At 42.0% G+C, this 21,173-nt stretch overlaps 1 protein-coding gene across 1 annotated transcript in view; it reads left to right on the top strand.

Annotated features, from left to right (window-relative positions):
- CDH17 (cadherin 17) overlaps positions 1–21,173 on the top strand; it is an 86,886-nt gene that overhangs the window by 29,825 nt on the left and 35,888 nt on the right. The window contains exons 6-9 of the mRNA XM_077270965.1: positions 1,701–1,888; positions 9,695–9,826; positions 11,320–11,470; positions 20,055–20,270. Coding sequence (XP_077127080.1) covers positions 1,701–1,888; positions 9,695–9,826; positions 11,320–11,470; positions 20,055–20,270 — 687 coding nt within the window. The remainder of the gene's footprint in view (positions 1–1,700; positions 1,889–9,694; positions 9,827–11,319; positions 11,471–20,054; positions 20,271–21,173) is intronic.

Here is a 21,173-nt window from a genome sequence, read left to right as displayed (position 1 = left end):
GGTGAGTATGTGATTTTTTTTTTTCATCACAGCAACAGCAAATGGGGCAAGTGTCTGTATGGAGCATCTTATGGGGCCATAACGTTTGTGCAGCACTATATGGGGCAAGTGTCTGTATAGAGCATCTTATGGGGCCATAATCAACGTTTGTGCAGCACTATATGGGGCAAATGTATTTATGGAGCATCTTATGGGGCCATAATCAACGTTTCTGCAGCACTATATGGGGCAAATATATTTATGGAGCATCTTATGGGGCATAATCAATGCTTCTGCAGCACTATATGGGGCAAATATATTTATGGAGCATCTTATGGGGCATAATCAACGTTTGTGCAGCACTATATGGGGCAAATATATTTATGGAGCATCTTATGGGGCCATAATTAACGTTTGTGCAGCATTATATGGCGCAAATATATTTATGGGGCATCTTATGGGGCATAATAAACATTTCCGTAGCACTATATGGGGCAAATATATTTATGGAGCATCTTATGGGGCCATAATCAATGTTTGTGGAGCACTATATTGAGCAAATGTGTCTATGGAGGATCTTATGGGGCCATTATTAACCATAATGCAGGGTTCTATGGGGCTCCTGATTCAATATGGATATTCAAAAACACTTAACCTACCGCTGTCTCAATTAATTTTACTGTTATTGGTATCTATTGTAACATTATGGGGATTCAGGAATGTACCTTGGCTTGGTCATACAGTTTCAATAGAGTTAAGGTTCAAATGGGGGAGGTTGGGGGGGGGGGGGCGCCAAACTGATCCTTTGCCCCGGGTGCAGGAAAGGCTAGATACACCTTTGTTCAGATCACCAAACAAATATAAATATTAGGAAAAGATAACACAAGTAATCTCAAAATGCAGTTTATAAATGAAGGTTTTTATTATTAAGGGAAAAAGAAATCCAAACCTTCAGGGTCCTGTTTGAAAAAGTGATTGCACTCCCTTAAAACATAAATTAACCGTGGTTTATAACATCTTTTGGAAGCTGAGTTGAATTTTCCTACCTGATATTTGTATCTCAAGTACTGGTCTCCTAGACCCTTAGCCATCACTTTCCCCTTTTGTTTAAAATTGTGCGATTGTACTTTCTTCAGGAAAAAAAAAAATATATATATAATTTTTTTTCCCTGTAGAAAGTACAATTGTGAATTTTTAATTGTGTGTATATATATATATATATATATATATATATATATGTATATATATATATACAGTATAAACATAAATATATGGGGAAATAAGCTGGTAAAAATTGCCTTTAATGAGTTGTCATTTCAGTCGCAACGGCAAAATGCAGAAGTGCCCAGCTCTGTGCGCTCATCTGCCTTGCGGACATAGGCAAGAGCTGTCTTTACATTGAATGCATTATTCTGGCTTGTAAAACGGACCAAAGTAGAGCATGCTGTGATTTTTTTTCCACGCAGACCACCGGTCGGCATAGAAAATTGGCCATGTGCACCGGCACAGCTATATAATGGTCTGTCTGCTCTCTGTGTGCTGTTTGTGACTCACTTGGACACCACACAGACCGATTATACGCTCTTATGAACGAGCCCTGAAAGGGAACTTTATGAAAAACTTCATTCATCACACGTATGTCTGTGTTTTTTTGCGTATAGTAGGTTTCATGTTTGCAGTTTTATATACAGTTTTCGAGCTTTTTATCTTTTTTCTTGCAGGAAGTCAGTTTCTGAAGTTTGGGGATAAGCAATATGAACTTCTGTTGGAAGTCTCAGACCTTGCAGAGAGACCCTTCAGTCATAACGCGAAGGTGTATATTTCCATCTTGGAAAATCTTTGGAAAGCACCAAAACCAATTACCATAACGGAAAACTCCACAGACGTACACCCATACAGTATTACCAAGGTACTGACTTGTAAAATTGTATGTGTATTAAATGGATCTAAACCACCACCCTGCGTCATTACAGGAATGGACAATGTCTCTAAACTTACCTCTATGCAAAGTGTAATGCGGCCAAGTTGCAAAAATAACTATTTAAAATGGCGCTGACTGTATGCAATGTATCATGAGTATTCGTAGAGTTTTTGACACTTCATATTTTCACTACACAAAAAAGTAGTATCTTATGGTGGTCTCACATTGTGTTCTTTGCCCTGTTTAATGGTCCTGTTGGGGCTTATGACTGAATCCCCACAAAACATATTCACCCGAAAATGATGCACGACAAAGCACATGGTGACTCCATCTGCACTGTTATAGTCAATGGCCCCGCCGGCCCTAATCTCATATTGCGGGGACTTTCGATGTGAGTCAAGACGGGACCACTGAACGTAGCAAAGAACGCAGCGTGAAAGCACGACTACAGTTACAAAAAAGTGGATGGGATTTGTAGAAATCTTATGCCAACTACTCTTTTAATGCTGTGTACACTGACCTGCGGGGCGCGTTAGAAATCCGCAGCACGTTCTCGTGCCGATACACTGTGCGGAATTTACCCATAGACTTGAATTAGATGAAGAAAATTCCCAAGTAAAAAACAGACATGCGTTATTAGAGCAATTTTGCTGCAGAAACGCACTAAAAACTCATGTAATTTGCACATGACCGTTTCAATAAAGTTTTGTCAAAGCCAGTTACCAGAAAGTATAACAAAAACAGCTTTGCCTAAAACAAGACATAGCAAAAAGAGACAGAACCCACGCAGTCAAAAACGAGCTAAAAATACGATAAAACAGCCCTTAAAAATGCAATGAAAAAAAAATGCTAGTAACCTGATTTACCTAATAGGTGCAGAAAATCTGCAACATCAAAAACTCCCCAAATACTCATCATAAAGAGGCATTTAGGTAGTGACACCCTGTCACTAACAGCCTTCTCATGTACGCATTGTTGGCTGGTACTGCCAGCTAGGTTTACTGTGCCCGGCTACATTTATGTCCAGCGTTACAGAACAACTTGCTGTACGGCACGTGCCCAATGTGTACAAGGCAATGGCACATTAAGGACCTTGGCTGCTGGGTGCCAATAGTAAGGTCAGGTTCGCACACGTACAGAGCTCTCTGCTGAGTATTGTGTCAGGTTTTTCACCAAAATCCTCGAAAAACAGAATTCCGACAGAAACCCTAAGAGACTCACAAAAGAGCCCCCACCCCACTATTATGAGGTCAACGGAATCATTTTGGACACTGTCTGACCTCCATTAGGCTTCGGCTCATTTCTATGGTTTTATTTTCATGTACGGCAGATACAGGGCTACATCAATGAACTGATGCATTGCTCCAGGTGATGGAGATATACCACTGGTCTAGATAAGGACATGTTCACACACAAATGTTTTTTTTACATGAAATTCTTTTCTAAAATCCACATAAAAAATCACTTCCAATGCACTTTAAAAAAAGAAAAAGCTTCTTGTTGAATAAAGCCTCATTCAGTTGTCCATTTTTTTACATACGTGTTCTGTCCATGAAAAATACCTTGTCTCTATTAGAGTCTATGGGACTGTTCACATGTCCATGTTTTTTGGTGTTGTCCTTCCACCCCCCAAAAAGAAATGTCTGTTTATTATCCAAACGTTCCCATTGCAATTATTGGGTACGTGATAATAAACTAATTGTACGCAGATTATATCTGTGTGTCATCCAAGTATTGTTCGTTTTTACTGTTTAACCCCTTCCTGACATGTGCCGTATATGTATGGCGCAGCGGAAGCAGTGTTCCCGCAAACCGCCGTATATATTCATCTTTGTGATTGCACGGGCTCACGCTGTGCGCCGCCGTAATCAAATGGGGGTGTCAGCTCTATAGGAGAGCTGACACCCTGTAGCAACACCCATGATCGGCCAGTCTAGTTTACAGGTGTATGTCACCAGAAGCATGAGGTGGGCACTACAACGTAATGGACACTACAACGTACTGGTGACTACAACGTACTGGTGACTACAACGTACTGGACACTACAACGTACTGGTGACTACAACGTACTGGTCACTACAACGTACTGGTCACTACAACGTACTGGTCACTACAACGTACTGAGCACAGCAATAGCAGTTTGCAATTTTCACTCAGCAACATCCACTGCTGCTTGTTTCTGGAAGACATCCATGGAGTCAAAATAGTCACAACACCTGTAGATAAATGGGTATAATTTCCAAAATGGGGTCACTTGAGGGTGATTCTGCTCTTCTACTACTTAGGGGCTCTGTATATGCAAGCATCAAGCTAATCATGTGTACTATTGTAAGTTTGTTCCCTGAATGTTCTCTGGGACAAATTCTCATCATAAATCATACTATTATTCTGCTCAACCCAATAAAACCAAAACCCATATTGCAAAATTTAGCAGTAATAATTCAATAACACAATGGAGAACACTATTGAGAAGGCTCTCGGGAAGCGTGTTACATACAACATTAACACAGAGAAGGGCTGTAATGTTATGATATTTCAGAACAGAGTTTGTAAAATAATCCACGCAATGGAAAATATAACCAAGAGCCAAGGCGGCCTGAACGCTGATACTATTAATGCTTTGTGAAAAGAACAGCATTTTAACCCATTCAACCTTAGAGAGCAAAGACTCAGCTATTCCATTGTTCACCCATTCCCAGGATGTTTCCTAAACATGATGAGTAAGAACATTTACAAGGAAAATAATGATGTTTCAAATTCAGCCAATTCACAATTCTTTGTATGAAGAGGCTCCTTGACCTGAAGGCCATTGTGTGAGTAAACAGAAGTGTGAGGCTTTCTGAGCACAGAGTTTTTCGAGTCTTTGTCTAAAACATCTGGAAAAAGACAACTTTGAAAAAGGGGGCAATGCGTTTGTCACAAATGAAAAAGTCCCTCATTGAGAGGTATCCTGGCCCCCAAAAATGTAGGTAATGCAATGATGAATCAGGCTCTTGGAGTTATTGCTTTGAAAACTCAGCAAAAAGACTGTGTGGGCACCGAGCCTAAGGGAATGTATGAAGAACGCTTTCTTTTTCAGGCGGATTCCTCCCGGCAGAACTGCTTCAGGAGAGAAAACAGTGGCTTTTTCCTGAAGCAACTTCGGGAAAGTGCAAATATCCTTAGATGCCGAGTTTCTTTCAAAGGAAAACATTAGCCATTGATTGCCTGATACAGCTTTCCAGAGCTGACGTTATTCTCTGTATACCTAATGATTTGTTCACACAATGTCATTTAGATGCCAGCAAGCCACCAAATCTTCCCTGGTGAAGCCGCTTCAGGAAAACACTGGCAGTCATTTTCCTGAGACGGCTGCAACGTTGTTCTTGCAACAGCTACCCTGCCATCAACTTCCTCTCTATACCTAAGGGTATGTGCACACGGCGTCGTTCTTGCGTCAGCATCTTTCTCTCAACACTGTGCAGTATAGAGAGCTGGCGACTTTCGAGTAGAAGCGACTTGAAGACTGAGAATGTCACATTTTTTAACCACTCAGGGTTTCCGAACCCTTAAGTAGATAAAAGAAGTGACATAAGACAAAACATGTGCACAACAATGTCGTTTTGATATTGCTGTGCATTATGTTTATTCCAAAGGTCACTTTTGAAGCGTTTTATCAGTCGGATTATGAACAGACATGGTGTGCACATAGCCTAAAAGAGGATTTTTCTTCCTGTACTTCCTTTTGGTTTAAAAATGAACAGTCTGAAGAGGATCATCTGAGCAACTCCCACTTGGTAAGATCATAAAAATATAAAAGGTCCATAACTTTGGAACTGCATAAAGAATTAAAAACAAACATCAGAATACTCGGAGGAGCAGCGGGAATTAAGCAAGAGCAGAAACTTGACACAATTGACAGGTTTTCTTTAAATGAACCAATGGTCCTGCATGACACCACAGCTCCTTACAGTGACATGTAAAAGTTTGGGCATCCTTGGTCAAAATTACTGATATTGTGAACAGTTAAGCAAGTTGAAGATCAAATAATCTCTAAAAGGCTTAAAGTTAAAGATGACAGGTTTCCTTTGTGTTCTAAGCAAAACAATATATATTCATCTTTTATATTTTAAAAATTAAAAAAAGGAAAATGGGCCGATGCAAAAGTTTTGGCAGCCTTGGTGATTTGTGTGCTCAGATAACTTTGAGCAAGGATTTTAGACCTTAATTAGCCTGTTAGGGTTATGGCTTGTTCACTATCATCGGTAGGAAAGCCCTGGTGATGCAAATTTCCCAGCTTTATAAAAACCCAGCCTCCTCTAACCTTGTGCCAAAAAAAAACACCAGCTATGGGTTCTTCTAAGCAGCTGCCTAGAACTCTGAAAATGAAAATGGTGAGAGTCCACAAAGCAGGAGAAAGCCAAAAGAAGATAGCAAAGTGTTTTCAAGTTGCCCTCTCCTTAGTTCGAATTGTAAATAAGAAATTGCAGTTAACAGGAACAGTTGAGGGCAAAATAAGGTCTGGAAGACTAAGTAAAATTTCAGTGAGAGCTGCTCATAAGTTTGCTAGAGAGGCAAATTAGAACCCCTGCTTGACTGCAAAAGACCTTCAGAAATATTTAGCAGACTCTGGAGTTGTGGTACAATGTTCTACTGCTCAGAAATACCTGCACAAATATGGCCTTCATGGAAGAGTTATCAGAAGAAAACCTCTCCTGCATCCTCACCATAAAATTCAGCATTAGAAGTATGCAAAAGAACATGTAAACAAGCCTGATGCATTTTGGAAACAAGTCCTGTGGACTAATTATGTTAAAATAGAACTCTTTGACCACAATGATCAAAGGTACAGTATGCGTGGAGAAAAAAGGGCACAGAATTTCAGGAAAAGAACATCTTGCCAACCATTAACCCCTTTCCGGGATCGGGAGTATATTGATGCAGATGTCGGACACTCTCCCTTTGATGTGAGCTCTGGCGGTGAGCCCACATCTTTCTCGGCGCATATCAACTGTTTTGAACAGCTGACATGTGCCCGGAATAGCCGCGGGTGGAATCACGATCCACCCGCTGCTATTAACCTGCTAAATGCCGCTGTCAAACGCTGACAGCGGCATTTAACTCTGGCTTCTGGCCATCGGGCCGGAAACTCACCCACCGGTGACACCCGTCACGTGACCGCGGGTCACCAGTTCATTGGCATGACAACCAGAGGTCTCCTGGAGACCTCTATGGTTGTCACTGCCGGATTGATGTGGGCGCCACCCAGTGGTCGGCGCTCATAGCAAGTGAGTAATTCTACATAGAGGCGATCTGATCATCTATGTAGCAGAACCGATTGGGTTGTGACAGCTTCTAGTCTCCCATAGAGATAATTGAAGCATGCCAAAAGTAAAAAAAATGTTTTTAAAAATGTAAAAAAATAAAAAAATATAAAAGTTCAAATCACTCCTCTTTCACTCCATTCAAAATAAAAAAAATGAAACATACACATGTCTGGTATCGCTGCGTTCAGAATTGCCCAATCTATCAATAAAAAAAAGGAGTAACCTGATCGCTAAACGGCGTAGCGAGAAAAAAAGTAAAAACACCAGAATTACGTTTTTTTGGTCGCTGCAACATTGCATTAAAATGCAATAACGGGTGATTAAAAGATCGCATCTGCAACAAAATGGTATAATTAAAAAACGTCAGCTCGGCATGCAAAAAAGAAGCCCTCACACAACCCCAGATCCCAAAAAATGGAGACGCTATGGGTGTTGGAAAATGGAGCAATTTTGTTTAGCAAAGTTTGGAAAATTTTTTCATCACTTAGATAAAAAAGAACCTAGACAGGTTTGGTGTCTATAAACTCGTAATGACCCGGAGAATCATAATGGAAGGTTAGTTTTAGCATTTAGTGAACCTAGTAAAAAAGCCATAGAAAAAAAACAATGTAGAAGTGCACTTTTCTTGCAATTTCACCGCACATGGATTTTTTTCCACGTTTTCTAGTATATGACATGGTAAAACCAATGGTGTTGTTCAAAAGTACAACTTGTCCCACAAAAAACAAACGGAAAAATAAAAAAGTTATGGCTCTGGGTAGGAGGGGAAAACGCAAAACCGAAAATACCTCTGGGGGTTAAGGGGTTTAAGCATGGGGGTGGATCAACAATACTTTGGGGTTGTGTTGCAGCCAGTAGCACTGGGAACATTTCACTGGTAGAGGGAAGAATGGATTCAATGAAATTGCAACAAATTCTTGATGCAAACCTAACACCATCTGTAAAAAAGCTGAAGTTGAAAAGAGATGGCTTCTACAAATCAATAATGATCCTACACTCAGATAAAAGTCCACAATAGACTACCTCAAAAGGCTCAAGCTGAAGGTTTTAAAATGGCCCTCACAGTCCCCCTGATCTGAACATCATTGAAAATTTGTGGCTAAACCTCAAAATAGCAGAGGATGCAAGACGACCCGGGAATCTCACAAAACTGGCACAGTTTCCCAAGGAAGAATGGATGAAAATCTCTCAAACAAGAATTGAAAGACTCTTGTCTGGCTACAAAAAGCATTTACAAGCTGTGATACTTGCAAAAGGGATGCTACTAAGTACTAACCATGCAGGGTGCCCAAACTTTGGCATCGGCCCATTTTTCTTTTTGTAATTTTTAAAATATAGAAGATGAAAATATATACTTTATGCATACATTTTTTCCCTAAAATAGAAATGAAATGTGTCATCTTTAACTTTAGGCTTTTTAAGGATCGTTTCATCTTCAACTTGCTTAACTGTTCACAATAAGGCTATGTGCGCACATTGCTGATTTGCCTGTGTGGATTCTGCATCTCTTGGCAGAAAACTCAGTGTAAATTCCTCGTGTTTTTTGTGCGGATTTCATGCGTTTTTGACGCGGATTTACATGCGGATTTGTATGTGGCTTTGTTTGCACATTTGGAAGCTCAATAAAGATATTTTAATGTAAAAAAGTCATTTTCAAGTCCAACCTCCATTGTTGATGTGTTTTAACCAAGATATTCTCTATTCCAGATTCTCCACCCACACACTCTTCCTCCTTCTGACATAATTTTGCAAATCCGCTGTATTTTTTAGCTCCAAATCCACATCAAATCCGCAAACCTTTTTACACCTGCACTTTTGTTGCAGATTTGAGTGACTTAATGGTAGTCAATGGGGGGAAAACTCTGCAGATCTGCAAAAAAAATTGACATGCTGCGGAAAATAAAATGCTGCGAATAAGGACAGAATTTTCCACAACGTGTGCACAACAATTCTGGATTACCACTGATTAACGTTGCTCTAGTAATCCTTTGTGGACTTCCGCGCAGAGAAAAATGCTGGGGATCCACAACAAATCCGCATCGTGTGCACATAGCCTAACAGTGACTTTGACCAGGGGTGCCCAAACTTTTACAAGCCACTGTATATCTATCACAGGTAGTCGAACACTGGCTAAACTTTTTAAGCCAGATTCATCAAAGCTATTACTCTAGTATTCTGGTGTAAAAAGCTTTTAATAGTAGCATAAGTTTGGTGCAATTGAAGATTGTGCTAAAATGTTGTGACTTTTGGCGTTCTCACATCAATTTTGCTCAGCTCCGACAAAGTGGGAGACAAATTCATGACAAGGGATGGCTTTCGTTGTCCCACAAACCGTGCTCCAGCGGGGACTAACCAATGTTAATCTTGATGAATCGGGCCCTATATGTTCAATGTGAATAGAAAAGGTCATCAAGAAAACAAAATGAAATTCTCGTTGATTTAGAAATTTACCGAGTGCAGTAAACATAGCAATTTTCTTTGTATTTAGGTCACTTGGAATGATCCCAATGTCATTTATGAACTGCACCAAAGAGAAAAATTTCCGAGATTTCCATTTACTATTGATAATAATGGAACTATTAATGTCACGGAACCGCTGGACAGAGAGGAGCAGGATAAGGTAAGATCCAGATCGGGCTACAATATTGTAACAAGTCCTGTCTTGCTAACATCGGTCTACCACGGCGTCCGTCCCGAAAGGCTTCAGTGGTAAAAACATATATGAGTTCTAATCTATTCCAGTAAAAGCAGCGAAACCTTTTAATCTACAGTTTACATACATAGAGAGGCTTTATAAGTTGATTGACAAAATTCTTACTTGGCCTGTGTGTACATGTCTTTTTCGAAAATGTTTCCTAAGCGCAGTTTTTTTACAGTTTTGGGCACTAGCTGGGTTTTTTTTTAGCGTTTCCCAGTGTTTATACTGGCATTTTCCAGAGTTTTAAACTAAATTCAACAACAAAAGAACCACCAGAGATTTTTCCTAGCAAAACCTCAGGTAAAACGTTCAAAAAGATGCCCAGGCATCTTCCGGCAACTTTTGAATCTTCCCGTTGATTTGTATTGTAAAGTACAGAGCGTCTTTGGAGCAGAAAATTGTGAAGAATGGTCAGAACTAGTGATGAGCGAATATACTCTTTACGGCCGGAGTCACACTACAGCGAGATACGGCCGAGTCTCGCAGGTTAAAAACAAGCTCTGGCACCGGCACTCCGGAGCGGAGCGTGTGGCTCCATGTATTGCTGTGCGGCCGCTCGCTCCGCTCTGGAGTGCCAGAGCTTGGTTTTAACCTGCGAGACTCGGCCATATCTCGCTGTGTGTGACTCCGGCCTACTCGAGATTTCTCGAGCACGCTTGGGGGTCCTCCGAGTATTTTTTAGTGCTCAGAGTTTTAGTTTTTCTTGCAGCGTGCTCGAGAAATCATCACTAGTCGGAAATCTTCTTTTAACCGCTTGGCATCTTGGGAAACATGAAGTTGTTAAAAGACACTCAAAAGCCTAAACATACAGTATGCACATCAAGTCATTTTTTACATAGAAATGCAAATGGCCATTCTTTTGAGCATTTTCTAGGAGCTTTTTTTAGCCAAGGTTTCTGAGTGGACCTGTTTGGAGAAGACATCATAAGATGGATAATTAGATTTTTAAGATAGATAGATAGATAGATAGATAGATAGATAGATAGATAGATAGATAGATAGATAGATAGCGCACAAACCCCAGGGGCTCTGCCACCTTAGGGACCTCGGAAACCTTAATCACATGCTCCTCCTTTAAGACCATGAATGTTGGATGTGTGCAACTAGTAGTCTAAGAGGGCTACTTGCTCGGCTATCTCCATATCTCTTATAGACCTCAAAGTACAGGACCACACACACATATGAATAGTCCATTCTCTTATATGAAGTTACCACAGGCAACCAGGAGAGGTCTTTATTGCAGTTAGGGCCCCTCAAATTTCTTGCCTTGAGCTTCCATCAATTTGGCCCTCAATCTACCCTGTTTATCTAACTTTATTAAAGAAGACCAGGACGTATTATTGACAGTTTACCTATACTCAATCTAATATATAATCTTTCACAAACTCACATACTATATACTCATTATTTTTCAGTATATTTTCTTCGCATTTGCAAAAAATTTCAACGGTGTTGCTGTGGCGAAGCCCCTGGAAATTGAAGTAACAGTCGAGGACATCAATGATAACCCTCCAATATGTCCAGCAGCAATGGCATCTTTTGAAGTTCAAGAGAATGAATTCATTGGTAAAAATGCAGCACGTGTACATCTATTATTCCCCCCATTTGTTTTAGAAATGATGAACAAACACAGGGGCCTAGCTACAAGGGGTGCAGACACAGCCCCTTTACCCTCTGGAACAAAAATAGTCACTAACATTATAAATAGCCCAGGGAATATGTGGGCTCTTCAGAAGAATTGCATTAAGTGAAGCAATACATGCCCACATAACAATGTGCAGGACCTCATGAGTCATGACCGCCAACAACAATTGCCATAAAAAGAATCGACCTGCATATTTGGGCAAATTATTGCAAATTGAGAAAAATTAGGACATGTTACATTGGTCATGGATATGTGATGGGAGCAAAAAGCAACGCTTTCACCCCTCTCAGTTAGGTCTCCTTCACATTCCGTTTTTGCCGATCATGTGACATCCGTTTTTATCACAGATAACCTACACTGCTGTGCACATGTCTGTATGTTTACAGGGACTGTGGGTCCGTGTGAACCACACAGAGACATGTCTATTTTTTCTGGCAGCACAAATGACAATACAATACAAGTCTACAGGTCCGTGGAAAACACGACCAACACAGTTGGCACATGGATGACACACTGATGAAACACGGATGGCACACTGATGACACACTGATGAACACGGATGACACACACTGATGAACACAGATGGCACACTGATGGAACATGGATGGCACATTGATGAAACACGGATGGCACATTGATGAAACACGGATGGCACATGGATGAAACACTGATGAAACACGGATGGCACATGGATGGCACACTGATGACACACTGGTGGAACACGGATGGCACACTGATGACACACTGATGGAACACTGGTGGAACACGGATGGCACACTGATGAAATAAAGATGGCACACTGATGGCATACTGATGACACACTGATGACACACTGATGGAACATGGATGGCACACTGATGACACTGATGGCACACTGATGTAACACTGACACATTGATGGAACACGAAGGGCACACTGATGACACACTGATGGAGCACATATGGAACACGGATGATACACTGGTGGCACACTAATCCAAAGCACTGATAACACCAATACTGTTTTTTTCTGGTGCCGGTTTTATACGGATCTGTGAAGGGGCCTTAGATAGTTTTTGCATCGTGATTGTGGGTTCAATTTAACACATATGTCAGAAAAAGCTCCTAATGTATACGGAGGCTGTGACAGATGCTTAAGGCCAGGCTCACATTGCACTAGAGGCGTCCGTTAGACGGAGTACGTTAGACCGCGGCATAACGCGGTGTAACGCAGTCCGTTAACGCCGCCATTAACCCGTATGTTGGACGCATCGCTAGCGCACGCCCACAATGGGCGTGCGCTAGCGATGTGCTGTCATTGAGTGATGGACCCTGAGCTGCAGCGTTTCCGGGTCCGTCACCGCTAGCGCAGATAGAGCTAGCAGATGCTTAATCTGCGCTAGCGCGCTGCCATACCGGCACTTGCGTTAACAGCAGCCCATTAACGCATGTGTTAAACGGGCTGCTGTTAACACAATGTGAATCTGGCCTAACTGGCATCGTCACTCATAGTTTATGGCAGTGGTGGGCAACCTCAGACCCATGGGCCGGTTATAGCCCTGGATGACCTTTTATCACCGGAGACCACAGTGCTTGGGCTGGCAGCTGCATTTGGAAGGCCGCCAGCCCATTAATTTCTCCTCGGTCTGTGACCATCAGCATGCAGCGTGTACTACTGAATGCTGAGGCGAGTACAATGAAGGATTCCGTCCTGACATCAGAGCCAGCATCAGGACATACTTTGTGGGAGGAGTTAGAGCACAAATAGATTCCCCACTCCATTTTGCTGATATGTCATGAGCTTTTTCATGATAGATCTGTGTAAAAGATGCCATTATAGCTATAGACGATGGATGACTTAGGCTACTTTCACACTATCGTCGGGCTCAGCCCGTCGCTGTGCGTCGGGCCGACGTTCCCGACGCTAGCGTTGTCTCCGCCGCACAATGGGGGCAGCGGATGCATTTTTCCAGCGCATCCGCTGCCCCATTGTGAGGTGCGGGGAAGTGCAGGGAGGTGGGGGCGGAGTTCCAGCCGCGCATGCGCGGTCGGAAAAGACGTTTACGACGGAGCAAAAAACGTTGCAAGCAACGTTTTTTGCTCCCGACGGTCCGCCACTGCACGACGCATCCGTCGCACGACGGGTGCGACGTGTGGCAATCCGTCACAATGCGTCGCTTAATGTTAATCAATGGTGAAAAAACGCATCCTGCAAACACTTTTGCAGGATGCGTTTTTTTCGGCAAAACGACGCATTGTGACGGAATGCAGTTAACGCTAGTGTGAAAGTAGCCTTATTAAGGAATCCATGTTATGTATGTATCACCCCACATGCTGTTTTAATGGATCCATCATGGAAAGTTATTGATAAGAACAGATGCCTGTGACAGATGCCATACATTTGTCACACACTAGACATCATGTAAAAAAACATTATACTTTTAGTACTCTATTACATTCCTTTTTTGGCAGCATGCTAGCATATACCGTCCTAACAGAGGTCAAAAAGATACTCTTTTGGCATTCATTTGGCAATAGAGACATATTTGATGGATATATTGAGAGGTTTTGGCAGGGTACATGCTAAATGTAGGACAAAAATGCAATGTGAAAGGACTCTGAAGGGGTTTTTCAAGGTTCTAGACAAATCTTTGCATTTACTCTTGTGACTGCAGATTGCCTAATTGTGCCAGTGTGTAATGCGCACACTATCACGATTCCACTGTATTCCACTGTAAACAAGCTCTGGAGTCAAATTCTCGGGGAGATCTCTGTCCGTCCCATAGATCTTAACAGTTCATTTTCATATTAAGAAAAATGTGAATTACTCTGGAATAAGACATCAGATTACAGATATCATTTTATTCAGCTTCCTATGACCTACATCCCCTTATAGACAGCTTATGGGATTTTATCTTATTGACAGATTTCCTTTAACCCCTTTCTGCCATCTGACGTACTTTTCTGTCCATGTGACCTGGGACTTAATCCCCATGGACGAAATAGTACGTCACATACGATCAGCCGCGCTCATGCGGAGGAGTGCGGCCAATCGCAGCCAGGTGTCAGCTGATTCTCACATCTGACACCCCGCACTAAGTGCCAGGAGCGGTCACGGACCACTCCCGGCACTTTAATCCCCGGGACACTGCGATCAAACATGATCGCAGTGGTCCGGTGGCATAGAGAAGCATCGCGCAGGGAGTGGGCTCCCTACATGCTTCCCTGAGACCTTCAGAACAACGCGATGTGATCGCGTTGTTCTGAGGTTCTCCCTGTCTGCAGACCCCCAGATCCAAGATGGCCGCAGGGTCCTTCCGGGTCCTGCAGGGAGGTGGCTTGTCAGGGCCTGCTGAGAGCAGGACCTGAGAAGCCTCCTTCACTGCCTGTCAGATCGCTGAACTGACACAGTGCTGTGCAAAGTGTTAAATCAGTGATCTGAATTTATACAGTGATGTGCATCCTGCAATGTAAAAAAGTAAAAAAAAAATATACTGTATAAAAATATATTTTTTTAATTCCTAAATAGAGAAAAAAAAAATATTGTGCCAATAAATGCATTTCTTTATGTAAATGAAAAAAAAAAAATAAAAGTACACATATTTAATAACAACCCGACCTATAAAACTGTCCCACTAGTTAACCCCTTCAGTGAACACCGTAAAAAAGAAAAAAAAAAAACGAGGCAAAAAACAATGCTTTAGCATCATACCGCCGAACAAAAAGTGGAATAACACGCGATCAAAAAGATGGATATAAATAAACATAGTACCGCTGAAAACGTCATCTTGTCCTGCAAAAAACGAGTCACCATACAGCGTCATCAGGGAAAAAATAAAAAGTTATAGTCCTCATAATAAAACGATGTAAAAATAATGATTTTTTCTATAAAATAGTTTTTATTGTATAAAAGCGCCAAAACATAAAAAAAATAAATGAGGTATCGCTGTAATCATACTAACCCGAAGAATAAAACTGCTATATCAATTTTACCACACACGGAACGGTATAAACTCCCCACCCAAAAGAAATTCATGAATTGCTGGTTTTTGTTCATTCTGCCTCCCAAAAATCATAATAAAAAGCGATCAAAAAATGGCATGTGCCCAAAAATGGTACCAATAAAAACGTCAACTTGTTCCGCAAAAAACAAGAACTCACATGACTCTGTGGGCCAAAATATGGAAAAATTATAGCTCTCAAAATGTGTCAAAAACTATTTTTTGCAATAAAAAGCGTCTTTTAGTGTGTGACAACTGCCAATCATAAAAAACCACTATAAAAACCCACAATAAATAGTAAATCAAACCCCTCTTTATCACCCCCTTAGTTAGGGAAAAATAATAAAATAAAAAAATGTATTTATTTCCATTTTCCCATTAGGGTTAGGGTTAGGGCTAAAGTTAGTGTTAGGGTTGGGGCTAAAGTTAGGGTTAGGGCTAAAGTTAGGGTTAGGGCTAAAATTAGGGTTAGGGTTGGGGCTAAAGATAGGGTTAGGGTTGGGGCTAAAGTTAGGGTTATGGTTGGGACTAGAGTTGAGGTTAGGGTTTGGATTACATTTACGGTTGGGGTTAGGGTTGGGATTAGGGCTAGGGGTGTGTCAGGGTTTGGGGTTAGGAGTGTGTTGGGGTTAGGGGTGTGGTTAGGGTTGGGATTAGGGGCGTGTTCGGGTTAGGGGTGTGGTTAGGGTTATGGTTCGGGTTGGGATTAGGGTTAGGGTGTGTTCAGGTTAGGGTTGGAGTTAGAATTGGGGTGTTTCCACTGTTTAGGCACATCAGGGGCTCTCCAAAGGCGACATGGCGTTCGATCTCAATTCCAGACAATTATGCATTGAAAAGTCAAATGGCGCCCCTTCCCTTCCAAGCTCTGCCATGCGCTCAAACAGTGGTCTACCTACCCCCACATATGCGGTATCGGCATACTCAGGACAAATTGTATAACAACTTTTGGGGTCTAATTTTTCTTGTTACCCTTGGTAAAATAAAACAAATTGGATCTGAAGTACATTTTTTGTGAAAAAAGTTAAATGTTCATTTTTTTAAAACATTCCAAAAATTCCTGTGAAGAACCTTAAGGGTTAATAAACTTCTTGAATGTGGTTTTGAGCACCTTGAGGGGTGCAGTTTTTAGAACGGTGTCACACTTGGTTATTTTCTATTATATAGACCCTTCAAAGTGACTTCAAATGTGATGTGGTCCCTAAAAAAAAATGGTGTTGTAAAAATGAGAAATCACTGGTAAATTTTAACCCTTATAACTTCCTATCAAATAAAAAATTTGGTTCCAAAATTGTGCTGATGTAAAGTAGACATGTGGGAAATGTTACTTATTAAGTATTTTGTGTGACATATCTCTGTGATTTAAGGGCATGAAAATTCAAAATCTTTGCCAAATTTCCATTTTTTCGCAAATAAATGCAAGTCATATCAAAGAAATTTTACCACTAACGTGAGGTACAATATGTCACAAGAAAACATTGTCCGAATCACAGGGATCCGTGGAAGCGTTCCAGACTAGTTATTACCTCATAAAGGGACGGTGGTCAGAATTGTAAAAATTGGCCCAGTCATTAACATGCATACCACCCTTGGGGGTTAAGTGGTTTAAGAGGACATGTCACTTGCCATAAATTTGTAATTTTGTATCTGGTGTCAGAGGCGTAGTTAGGGGTTTGATTAAGGGGGGTGAAACTTTCTAGTGGGCCCCTAATCAGGTAACCTGATTACAACTATGGTGGTGCATCCTAATTGTAGATATATGGGAACCTCCGCAGATGACCGTGTTGTTACTAAAAAAAACTCTATACAAAAGACCAACATTGATATTACTGCTATATGGTGACCATATAGTGGTAGATTCCAGTGCTGCAGAACATGTGAGAGATTACAGTAGAGTTACTGATAGTGACTGACAGCTGATGTTCTTTCTGATGGAATCATTCACTTTTCACGTTTTTTCAATCTGGCCCAGACCGACACAACAACTTCTACAGCCAGGACTCAGCTGCAGAGATTACAACAAAGACACATTTGTTCACATTTCCTGCGCCATCCCCAATCTATTCCAAACCTACACAAACTCCTCATCCTGCTGATACCCCAATACTGAGCCACTGCTGCCGTATGTGTCTGTGACACCCCAGGTTCCTGGTTGTCACAGTGGCATTGCTTTCCTCACGGGGAGAGTGATGTCACACTTGGAAGCGAAGGAGGATCCTCTCTATCAGGTACACACAAGCATGCAACATGTTCACACTCCAGGCCAGAAGGGGGAGCTCTGATCCAGCTTGTGGGTGGCTCCCTTATATATATTCTGGTCTGGATGGAAAGTCAGTCAGTGATTGCCAGACAGCAGACTGGAGCAGACTGAGGCAGAATGTATGAGAGAGGGGCCGTGCAGCCACGAGTGTGCTGCAGCTCCTGAAAGGAAAAAGATAGAACAGAACGTAGAACAGATTGTAGTGAGAGTGAAGGGGAAGTGAAGCGCAGGAGAGTGAGAACTGGGGAGGACAGCTACGACTGGGCTACCTCCCTACAGAGGGCAGAGGTGAGGACCTTGACAGAAGCCACAGGCAGCAAGGGACTACACCACAGCGCTAGTAGGAAGGCTTCTAACTCCACCTGGTAAAGGGGACTCTGAACTTGCTTCCAAGCCGGCTGGATCCTGCCTGTACCTGTGATCTTGTGCCCTGGACTGTGGCTGCCTGAAGTCTTCAGTAAACCAGGTAAAGAGACTGCAAACCTGTGTCCTCTGTTTCTTTCTACAATCCCCACCATCTCCATCTACACACCGGGAGCACTGGGGACCCAGTTTCACCTGTGGGAAGTTATACCATCTTAGCTGCCATAACATCACCCCAGCGGACCCCTTTAAGCAGCGTCGGTCACCTCTGACCGAGAACCACAGGTAGCGTCACGAACACAAACTTTATTCAAAACTCCTTTAATGACATTCCCTTTCACTTGGGTGCCGAGGGCCACGGACCAGGTCGCCACCGCTGTGACATCCCCTTCAAGTACCCGGTACCGAGTACCCCACGGCCCTGGCGGGCGTTCCATGTCCCTATTACTGCACCTACTTTGTGGTACTGTGTGCCTTCTAAATGGTAAACCAACCCTCTAAAATATAGTAATGCCATGTGCAAGTTCACTAGAAAACAGTGCCCACTTTTTGCCCCCTACAAAATAAAATTCCCTCTCTGTGCCACTTTGACAGTCACAATAACCTGAGTTCCCCTATAACAATAAGTACCCACTTAACATTTAATAATGTCCCCAGTCTCCTTCCTGCACAGCTTCCCTATACAGAGTATGATGTTCTCTTCTACATAGTATAATGCCCACTCACTGTATAGTACCTCCCACACTGTATGATGCCCCCTCACTGTAATCCCCACACTAGATGGCTCCCTAAATAGCCTTTATATATTATAATGCATGAAATAGTCCTCAATATAGTATAATGCATTCGCCATAGGCCTTCTTACAATATAATGCACTCTTCATAGGCCTCTATATAGTAGAAAGCACTCCATCCCTGTATGCCTATATATAGTATAAAGCACCCCATAGGTCTCTATAGTAAAATGCACTCACCATAGGCCTCTATACAGTATAATACATTCCCCATAGGCTTCTTTACAGTATAATGCACTCACCATAGGCCTTTATATAGCATAATGCACTCCCCATAGGCCTCTATATAGTATAATACATTCCTCATAATGCACTCCCCATAGGCAGATTCTATATAGTATAATGTACTCCCCATAGGCAGACTCTTTATAGTATAATGCACTCCCCAAGGCCTCTATAGTATAATGCACTCCCCTTAGGCTTTTCTATAGTATAGTGCACTCCCTATAGGCCTGTATAGTATAATGCACTCCCCATAGGCCCTGTTTCATCAGTGCTTTCAACTGTATGGGCACCCAGCCGATACAGATGAACTTGCGATAATGGGTGGGGACCCTGGGTGGCTGTGCACGGAGATCGAGTCTCCCTGCTGTGCCACAGAGCTTAACTGCAGGAGCACGCTGTGCACACCCATACAGTTAACAGTAGCATAGCTCTGGGAGGGCACCTCAGAGTGCGGGGCCTGGGGTCACCGCCCCTCGACCTCCCTGGTAGCTATGCTACTGCCTGGTGTAAATGATGATGTTCTCCTGAATCTTGCATTTTTCTTTTGTTCCTGCCCCTCTCCATTCCTGATATGTGAATGTATGTAAATCTAGTCTTTTTTGGCCAACTGGGTGTGCTCCTCAAAAAGACTCCAATGGAGAAGAGTTAAAGACTAAACCCACTTGGGTTAAAATACTTTACATAGATACTTTACATACAAGGAAGAGGAGGCCATGTCTCAGGAACAGATAGGGACAGGAACGAAAGAAAACGCCAGATTGAGGAAAAAAGCAGCAATTACACCAGGCGAAAAAAAGAAATCTTACACATTTATGGCAAGTGAATTTCAGGATCAAAGACTGTCGTTAAAGATGCTTGTCACTAACACATTTTTTTTTATCCTACAGGTAGTGCTATAGATGTGCTTAAAGCCACAGATGAGGACGAGCACGGTTCATCAAATTCATTGCTAACATATACAATCATTGAGCAATGGCCTCAAACATCTCCACAAATGTTCCGAATCGGCACGTACGATGGCAGCATTCAACTGAGTAATACTGATGTAAATACCCACAGACAATACAGACTTAAAGTACAGGTGTCAGATGAAGGGACGCCATGTAAGTATTTTGGAATATGGTGAAAGATTAATTAGATTTATGGTCTTAGATTCTGGAGGAAATTTCAATGTGATCTCAATTACATAAGAAAAAAATAGTCCAATAAAAAAGAAATTGCTCATGTTGCCCATAACAGTCAATCAAGGTGCTAAATTTCCATATTGGATTAAGATTAGATGGAGAAGCTCAGGTCAGATCGGTTGCTCTGGGCATTGGGGGCTTCAATTTTTTTTTAAGATGGCTTTGATAGGAATAGGTCATCAATATGACATTTGTGCCGGTCTGATATCAACCACCCCCAACAATCAGAGGAGGAGAAAAAAAAGTTTCCTCATCTTCTCCATTATGTCAGTCCGTGAAAATCGGATCACACTCGGTTGTTTTCCACAGACCCATAGACTTGCATTGCCGAATTTGATCCGACTCTCAGACATGTGCACAGCCCGATAGAATAACATGGGTACGGGTGCTATCGGTGAAAACCACATATAGCACTCGTCCGATACAATCGGTTGCGTGCACACACCCTAATTTATATTTGTCTGTAGACATGTTAGACAGCTTCCTTTTCTTATTCCACCCCATACATTTGCATTTTGTGCCGCAAAAATTATATACACCACTGATAAAATTTCATTTGGTTTAGAAAGACTGGTGCAAAAACTGTCTAAAATTTGTAATAATCTGACTGTACTCAACTGGGGACACTCTTAAAGGGAACCTATCATGTGAAAAATGCTATTAACCTTGGGGTTATGGGGTTAATCTGCAGGTTAATAGCATTCTGAGCCTACCTGGTGTCCTCTCTGAGAGCCCCACTGCCAGGAGGAAATTAATTTTATTTCTCCAGGCAGCATTCGTTGTTCAGTTACATGGGCGGCAGCGGCATGGGTTCAGTTACCG

Source organism: Ranitomeya variabilis, chromosome 6, assembly GCF_051348905.1.
Source record: "Ranitomeya variabilis isolate aRanVar5 chromosome 6, aRanVar5.hap1, whole genome shotgun sequence".
Classification (NCBI taxonomy): domain Eukaryota; kingdom Metazoa; phylum Chordata; class Amphibia; order Anura; family Dendrobatidae; genus Ranitomeya; species Ranitomeya variabilis.
Note: the sequence above shows the minus strand (reverse complement) of the source record. Positions and strands in the feature narration are given on the sequence as shown.